A 9,088-nucleotide genomic window follows, 5' to 3' on the forward strand; every position below is an offset into this window, starting at 1 on the left:
GGAGTATAAGCCTATCAGAAAATAAGGAAGACTAATGAGATTCAGCTACAGGTACGGTGCTTGTCAGGGTCTGACTTCTTAAAACAATCTCTTCTTTTTTTAGGAACCGAAGCTCCTTGGTCATCTCATCTCCAATCCCCAGATCCAGTGTTTCCATAACCTCTGGGGAGGGCAGCCCTCTCAACTCTCCCAGAAGTCCCTCTCCTATGAGCTCTTCGCCCAGAAGTCCCTCTCCAGCAAGCCCCCCTCCCAGAAGTCCCTCTCCAGCAAGCCCCCCTCCCAGAAGCCCTCTTCCTACTGTCTCTTCCCTCTTTTCCTTGAAGAAGGAAAGAGAGTCAGTCGTAGAAGATGAAAATGCTCCAGTTATGGAACCAGCCCAGAAAGAAGACTCCCCTGAATTCCAGGATGACCCCTTTGAAGAAGAAAAGATAGGGGACATAAATAACCTCAGTGTTGAAGAAAAGTTTGTGTTACCCTGCAGTGGCCCAGCTAGGTCACAGCCCTCTTCTGTAGGTCAGGCTGAGCTGCCAGATGAAGGTTCCCCCTCTTTCCCAGCTCCATTATCCCCTGGAGTCTTGCTTCACAAGGAGATTCCATTACCAACCCCACGAGTCTCCCAGCCTAATGAAGTGCCAGGCCCAGTAAGGGAGAGAACACCTAGTTTCAAAGCTTTACTTGTCCCCAATAGGCCACCTCCTCCTAAAGCCCTTCCCAGTCCAGGGCCCTTACCTGATCTCAAGCCAGCTGACAAGCCAAGACCACAAACCCCCGAAGTCAGCCACGGGGATGGCAGTGCCAGGAGTTTTGAGGAGCATGTTTCCCCTGCTTCATTGATCCCACAGGTGAGAGGGCCACATAGCTGAACCTTCAGGTCTGTGGGCAGGTAGAAGAATACGCATGATGATGATAAGATGGGAATAAGCATTTGTCTAGTGCCCACTGGGCTAAGCGCTTTACAAATTTAATCTCATTTGATCCTCATAACAACCCTGGGAAGTAGGTGCTGTTATTGTCCCCATTTTACAATTCAGGAAACTGAAGCAGGCAGAGGTTAAGTGACCTGCCCAAGGTCACACAGCTAGTAAGTGTCTGAGGCTGAATTTGGCCTCAGAGCCTCCTGACTCCAGGCCCAGTTCTCTTATGTACCGAACCACCAAACTGCCATAATAATTATAATATAATGGCAATTATTCACAGCTTTAAGGTTTACAAAGCACTGTACATATGTTATCTCATTTGCTTTTCACAATGACCCTGGTAATTAGATGCTGTTATTATCCCCATTTTACAGTGAGGAAACCGAGGCCCTTCTGGTTAAGTGACTTGCCAAAGATCAACCAGGTTGAAAGTGTCAGGACTGATCAGGTTGTTCTGACTCCAGATCCATTTCTCTTTCTACCAAACCGTGCTCATGGTTGTGTGGAAAAAGCAGTCAGTTCCCAGCTCTCCCCCAACTTGCAGCCTTGCAAGGTTGCAGCCTTGAGTCACCGCAACAGTACGGCCTTCACTTTCTTAATTTGTAAGATGTGGCCTGGACTGAATTGGGGCAACCAAAGTGTTTTCGGCAGCAGGCCAAATGATCAGAAATCCTTAGGCATTTTGTCCACATTATATGTTTATATAATTAATCACTTCAGCAGTTATTAATTAATCCAATCTCAATACCCATCAGCAGCTAGTTACTACCAGCCCATCCATGCTAACTAATTAGGTCAAAAAAATTTTTTTAACATTCCCAGACAGGTCACACTCTGGGCTCAGGCTTATTGCAATTTGACTCACAAGCTACATGTTGGACACATCAATCTTTAAATAATGTCTAAAGTTGCTTCCAGCTCTGATAGTCTTTGGTACTTGGATGTTTAGCCTGCAGAAGTCATTTTAAGGGGCAGTTAGGTGGCACAGTGAATAAAGCACTGGCCCTGGAGTCAGGAGGACCTGGGTTCAAATCTGACCTCAGACACTAAACGCTTACTAGCTGTGTGACCTTGGGCAAGTCACTTTACCCCAGTTGCCCTGCCCTACTCCCTCCAAGAAAAGAAAAAAAGGAAGTTATTTTAAGTGAAACATGATTGTTGTCTTCAAATTACTTAAGAGCTGTTATATGAAAGAAGGATTATTCTTTATAGCAGAGCTAGGGCTCTGTGTGTTACAGGGAAAGTTTGTGGTTCAATAAAAAGAACTTTCTTTTATTGAGTTTGACAATATCCAAAATTATCCAATTTAACACTTGGAACCCTCCCAAAATAGAACTGGTAGTGAGTTTCTCATCCCAAGAAGTGTTCAAGAAGAGATAGCCATTGACAGTCAGTTCAATATGATGTGCCTTTATTAAAGAGCTTTTATTGTGTCAGACACTGTGCTCAGTGCAGGGCTACAAAGACAAAGGTGCAGCAGACTCTGCCCTCAAAGAGCTTACAATTTTTTTTTTTTAAAGCAATTGGGGTTAAGTAACTTGCTCAAGGTTACACGGCCAGTTATTTCTGGGTGTGGTGCTAAGTGTCTGAGCCCGGATTCGATCCCCAGGTCATCCCGACACTGGAGCCAGTGCTCTTACTCACTGTGCTACCTCAGCTTACAGTTCTAAAGGGAAGTGACATGTAGACAGACAGGTAGGAAACACAGCTATCAATCAGTTCACCCAATTTAAAGATTGGAGGGGATATCAGTGGCCATAATCTGATTATCTTGTCTGTGCTTGAAGACTTCTGAGGAGAAAGGACCCTCAACCCTCAAGGGAGCCCAACCCATTCATGGACAGTGCTAACTGTAAGGAAGCTTTTCCTGACACCCAGCCTCCATTCACCTTTTTGTAGCCTCCATTCATAACTCCTGCATCTCCCCTCTGGGGCCAAGGAGAACATGTCTGCTCAATCTTCCATGTGCCAGCCCTTCAAGGACCTGAAGATTTCGATACTGTCCCCTGAGTCTTCTCTTTTTCAGGCTTAACATCCCTGTTCCTTCAGCTAATAGATGACATGGCCTCAGATTCATCCTGGTTGGTCTTCTCTGAATGTTCTCCAACTTAACGATGTTCATCTTAAGTTGTGATATCTAGGATTGAACTTGGTACTTGAGATGAAGTCTGATATGGTAGGCTCCTTATTCCTAGAAACAACTGCTGATCATATGAATTGTGGGCTAGGGCTCCCACGTCCACTGCTTGCCATCCCCCCCAGCTTCTACTTGTGAAGTTGATTGTTTTGTTCCCAAACTAATTTCCTCTTCTTAGATTCTACCTAATGCTCTGGGGATCTCGGTGCTGTCATCTCTATCCCTCCCAGGTTCATGTCACCTGCAAATCTGATGAGCCTTTATCCAAGTCATGGATAAAATTCTTAAATAGTAGAGGACCAGGCACAGATTTCTGGGAGCTTCTCCCCTGAAAACCTCCTGCCAGTGGAGTGCCCAAAGGAATCTGCACTTTGCCTTGCATATACACAAGCAATATAAAATAATGGGGTGGGAGGCAGAGGAATAGCAGCTCTGTCCTCTGTCTGGATAAAGGGTAGATTGGACTCAATTATTGACAACTCTGAGGTTTTATGATACCACCATGACATCATGCCCTCAGTAGATGTGAGGAGGGTTGGGGTTCAAGGTGGAGTCTTCCTGCATAATCCACACTGGTTTGTCACTAACTAGCTACCTCAGTCTTAGCCTCAGTTTCTTCCTCTATAAGATGAAGGCATTAGACTAAATGTCCTAGAAGATTCCTTGACACTATAATATTTTCTTTTGCTTTTTTGGGGTGAAGTGACTTGCCCAGGGTCACACAGCTAGTAAGTGTTAAGTGTCTGAGGCCAGATTTGAACTCAGGTCCCCCTGACTGGCCGGTGCTCTATTCACTGTACCACCAAGCTGCCTGACACTATAATATTCTATGATTTCTACGTTCTGCAGGATTCCTCTGAACTTGGCACAAAAGAGGAGATAGACAGTGAAGAGAACAAGGAACCAGACCAGAGCAAGAAGCAGGATTCAGACATTTCCCTTCAGGTACTGAAATACAAGTCATCACTCTGGTCGTCATCACTCAGACATTTCCTCTGTGATTTAACCTGAAGAATCATTCAACAGTCAATCAACATGCATTTATTAAGCATTTATTGTTTGCCAAGCATTGTGCTAAGACCTGGGGAATACAAAGGCAAACATGCAGGATGTCACCTTCTAATGGTGGCACTTCTCCTTGCCAAGGCAAACCCTTCTACATATGCCCAGATCTCATCCCCTTCTATCTTCTCTGTCATCCAACTCTCTAATATTTAATCCCTCCCTATTTCTGGCTCCTTCCTCATAACTAACAAACATTCCCAGGTCTCCCCCATCCTTAAAAAATCCTTGCTGACTAAACCCTCCTCTACTTTCCTGCTCACTTTTTTGAAAAACAGTCTATACTAGTAGAACCACTTCTCCGCCCACTCCCCTCATTGTCCCACCCAAACTGCTCTCCCCAAAGTTTCTAATACTCTCCCGATAGCCAGATCCCCCCCGAAGCCTGGGACATGGTTTATCAGCCTCTCCTCCTGAGTGCATGACCATCATAACAAATAAGGAAGTGTCTTGCCTTGGAGTCACTTGGTCAGTAAATGTTAGTGTTAAGGCTTGAAACTACAGTTATCCCTTCCACATTACAACTTTTCCATCACATTCGATATGTCATGGGCAGCATAAGAAATTAAATGGGAATTTTTGAGGAATTTTGTGAAGGCCTTCAGACGACACAGAAAAAGTTTAGAAACTCAGAAATGCATAAATATATGTATAGTATCATATCATATCAATCCAAATTTTACAATAAGATACTGTAAACACCCCCTAAAAGAAAATGAAAAAATTCAGACAACTTCTCTCACACAAAGGGAGGGCCAAAAATTTTACATGGATTTTGCAGATCCTGGTGACACTGTACCCCTCACCCCTGTGATGCAAAAGGTATAATGGTATATCATTCTGACTTTCAAACCTACATATACCAATGGTATATCATTTTGACTTCCAAACCTAGAATGGTAGGCACTCTAGTCTACTTGTGGATAACTCTCCCGGTTTTGAGTGAAGTAGGCTAACAGAGCCTAGGAATAAGGCATCCTGGGTTCTGTCCTCTTCATTGTCTGTGTGACTTTGGGTGAGTCACTCCCTGAGCCTCAGTTTCCTCATGTGCAAAATGAAGGGATACAACTCGGTGATCTCCAGAGTTCCTTCCAGCTTGAATGATATAAATGTAGGAGTGCTATGCCTTTAAAATAATTCTCTAGTCTACACTGGTAAAAACATAAATATGGGAACAGAGAGCAACTTGGGGACCTCTGAATCCATTCTGTTTTAGTAGCTAGAGCTCAACATTTCCCCCAGAAAAATAACATGATAGATGGTCTCCTCCCATCTGACAGAGGCAGAAAAGAAAGACCTTATACACAGAAATGTGCCAACTCTGGTGAGGTTTTAGTGAGGAGAGATGAGTCTGAAAGGGATAATTGGCTAATTTAGAGTCTGTATTTATACTTTCACAGACACCTATAGAGGTCTGCATAGAACTAGACAGAGACAAAAACAAAAAGATAATATGTATTCAGGCCTTACTATGGGGCAGGTGCTGGGGGCAAGGCAGTGTAGCACCAATACAATATTTACAGCACCCATGATCACTTTAAAGACCATGACTATAAATATCACATGACGTTCAATCGCTAAATATACCAAACTCTCCATATAGAGGACCGAACTGAAACATTTATTTAGACTCCAGAAAACTGAATCCTAAAACTAGCAAGCCAATTCCATCATAGTACCAAAGATATTCAGAAGCGATAATAATGCTGAGAGCCACAGCATCCTTCAGCCTTCCCACAAACAAACACAAGATCGATATTTACTCACAAACCTCTCTATCTCCTTGCCAGAGCTCCTCTCTCCCCCACTGTCTCACTAGCTCTGACTCCCAGCTTTCTGTGGGCTCTGCTTCCCTCCAGCAAACTCCTCCCACCACAGGCTCCATGTGACTACATTCAGCCTATCAGGGGACAGAGTTTACTTTTAAAGCAGGGGAGGGCTTCAAACTCCCCCCTAGGCCTGGTAAGGGGCCGAGAAATCTTCAAATTCCCATTCCCATTACAGGCAAGCAAATAAGAAAGTCCCTGTCCTCAAAGAGTTACATTCTAATGGGGGAAGATAAGAGATGAAGGGGATGGGGCAGCTAGTGGCACCGGCCCTGGAGTCAGGAGGACCTGAGTTCAAATCCCACCTCAGACACTTGACACACTTACTAGCCTTGTGACTTTGGGCAAGTCACTTAACTCCAACTGCCCTCCAAAAAGAAAAAAAAAAAAGAAATGAAGGGGAACTGGGGGAGAGGAGCTCAGAACTGTGACAGTATAAATATGATGGGGAAAAGATGGAGGCCTGGATCAAACAAGATAAGAAATCAAGCCCAGGTTGACAGCTTCCATGACTCAGTGGTCAAGCCTGGGGATTTAGAATACTCCTTGTTCCCTGTTGCCACTTCCAGGTTCTACCCCTTCCTCCATCACTCAGTACCCTCATTTCCTTTAAGGTTCATGCTATTCATTAACTACCACCCAATCAGAATCCTGGTAATCATTTTCTATAGAACCCCCTGGGTCATTCCTTTCTTTCCTCTGGCTCACAATTTTTCTCTCCTCCCCAACTCCTGCCCTCACACAGGGGGACTTGGATATATGTGTTGATATTCCATCAAACTCTCGGTTCTTCAACTTGCCTCCCATGAGCTGCTCCTCCACCACACTGCAGTCATACACCAAGATGGTCAGACCCTTGAACTCGCCATTACCCACAAATGTTCCATTGCATGTCCAAGAATTCTGAAATCCCCCTCTTTGACTTTTCACCCCCCCCCCTGCCTTCCCTTACAAACCCTACTCTTCACCCTAATCATGACCTCCAGTCCCTCTCCCAAGCCATCTCCCCTGCACAAGACAGTTTCTCCTCTTCTCCCCATCTTGACTCTTTGGTGAACCAACTTAACTCTACTCTGTCCTCCCTCTTTGTTCCTTAGCCGCCTTATCACATTGACAATTACACCCAGCTAGGCCTCAGCCCTGAATTAGGACACCTCTCTCTCCTGGGAGAGAGGACACTAAGACACAGAGAGATTAAGTGACTTTCTGAGGATCACAGAGTCAGTGTCAGAGCAGGATTTGAACCCAGGCCTTCCTACATAAGAGACCTGATCTCTACCCTCCACACATATACATCAGAAAATACAGCAAATATGTGGACAGACAAGTAATACAGTGTTCTAAACCATTTGAATAAGCTTTGCCCCTTTCTCCCTGAAAGGCACTTCTCACTAAGAATTAGGTCAGCAGCATTCTGGGGAACCTCCTGAGATACAGATAAGGGATTGCAGTAGAGGGAGAGAATGATGGATGAATGAATGGGTTTTGGGGGCAGGTTTGAGCATAACTCAGCCTGGAACTTGCTTTGAGGGAATGTACAAGGAAAGTCCAGCAATTGCTGACACTGAGGAGAGGCAAGAAGGAGCTGTCCCAAGGAAACATAGCAGCAAGACCATGGAGTATGTCACTGTAATGGGAATGTAAATTTTAAAGATCTTCCCTGCCCCTAGGCTAAAGTGCACCTGAAGCCTGGGGTGGGAGGCTTGTTTTTCAGTAGATACTTCTTGATTGGCCAGTGAGTCAATAAGGTTGTTACATTCTCTGAGCCAGGAGAAGGCTATATAAGCCCTGATGTGTAGCTTTGTTTTGGGACTCACTTTGAGAAGTGTTCTGTGATTTGATCTGAATTCTGGGAAGCCGTTGTTGAGAGTCCCCCGGCTTTGAAAAACCCAGAATGTGGAAACCCAGATGTTGACTGGGTGTGGATGTAATGGTTGGACAGTTTGGAAATCTGTCTACTTGATGTTTCTGTCTTGATAATTATGCCTGTATACTTTGAAGTTCAGGGTGCTGACCTTTTCTCCTGAACAAGGTAAACGATATATGTCTGACTGATTAAAGTAAGCTTGTTAACCCATTTTGAGTTGCTTTCCTTTAACAAAGCAGATCCAAGAACCTGTGGTAGCTGCAAACCCTGAGGACGTTTGGGGTGCTTGCTGCTACAGTCACCCAGTCTGGAACTCCTCGGTCTCATACACACCTCCCTCCTCTTCCCTGCACTCACACAGCTCAGGATCTCCTCCACAGAGATTAGGGTGGGCCCGCTGAGGTCCATTTCAACAATAACTCAACATTTATTGAGAGACAAATACAAAAAGGGAAGGGCCTGCCCTCAAGAAGCTCCCTTTCCACCAAATCTAATAGAATTGCTTTTGTATTCCAGGTGAAGGAATGTCCCAACAAGGAAGAAAATTGAGCCAGAACTTCCCCAACCATGACCCCACACCTTCCCAGCCCAGCTTCCCAAACTGGGGAAGTGGCAGTCATGAGAACAAGAAGCCAAAAGGCCAAGGAGGCCACAGTCCAGCAGGTCTCCCTTTCTGGGCAGTGTGAGTGCTGGCCTTCAAAAACCTGAGGGAGGAGCAGCCTTGGCTGGAAGAATGAGTGACCCAGAGAATACTGAAGTCAAGTTTGGAATTGTTAGTAAAATAAATGCTGGTTTTCTTTTTCTCTTAAGTGAAGTGGGGCTTCAGGGATTGGAACAAAAGGCACACACATCATACAGACTCCTGTACTCACATGGAAACATACACCATGATGGAAACTAAACACTTGTGCATGACTTAAAAAGTCAAGAAGGTCAATTTTCAGAGTGTTAAAGGTAAATAAACTAACTGTGGTTCTGAATATTTTGTGTTCAATTTGACAAATATTTATTAAGCACCTACTATGTGTTAGGTCCCTGTAAGTTAAAATTTGAGATCTACATCATTAGAAAGAGCATCTACACTGAGGAAGAATAAAGAAGAATAAATTACAGATCACATACAAGATACTGGAGATAGAAAGACCATTCTGCCTTCCAGGAGCTTCCATTCTTTTTAGGGGAAATTGCTGGCCAAGGTCTCCCACACACACACACACACACACACACACACACACACTTTCTCTCTCTCTCTCTCTCTCTCTCTCTCTCTCTCTCTCTC

General features: G+C 44.6%; 1 protein-coding gene across 1 annotated transcript in view; it reads left to right on the top strand.

Annotated features, from left to right (window-relative positions):
* BIN2 (bridging integrator 2) overlaps window positions 1–8,813 on the top strand; it is a 48,760-nt gene extending 39,947 nt beyond the window's left edge. Inside the window, exons 10-12 of the mRNA XM_069092527.1 lie at window positions 104–842; window positions 3,904–3,999; window positions 8,326–8,813. Of these exons, the coding sequence (XP_068948628.1) occupies window positions 104–842; window positions 3,904–3,999; window positions 8,326–8,358 (868 nt within the window). The 3' untranslated portion in view covers window positions 8,359–8,813. The remainder of the gene's footprint in view (window positions 1–103; window positions 843–3,903; window positions 4,000–8,325) is intronic.
* Window positions 8,814–9,088: the final 275 nt, after the last annotated feature.

The sequence above is a fragment of the Petaurus breviceps genome, unplaced genomic scaffold (assembly GCF_028583685.1).
Source record: "Petaurus breviceps papuanus isolate PSGF00001 unplaced genomic scaffold, PetGlider_PUasm1.0 191, whole genome shotgun sequence".
NCBI lineage: Eukaryota > Metazoa > Chordata > Mammalia > Diprotodontia > Petauridae > Petaurus > Petaurus breviceps.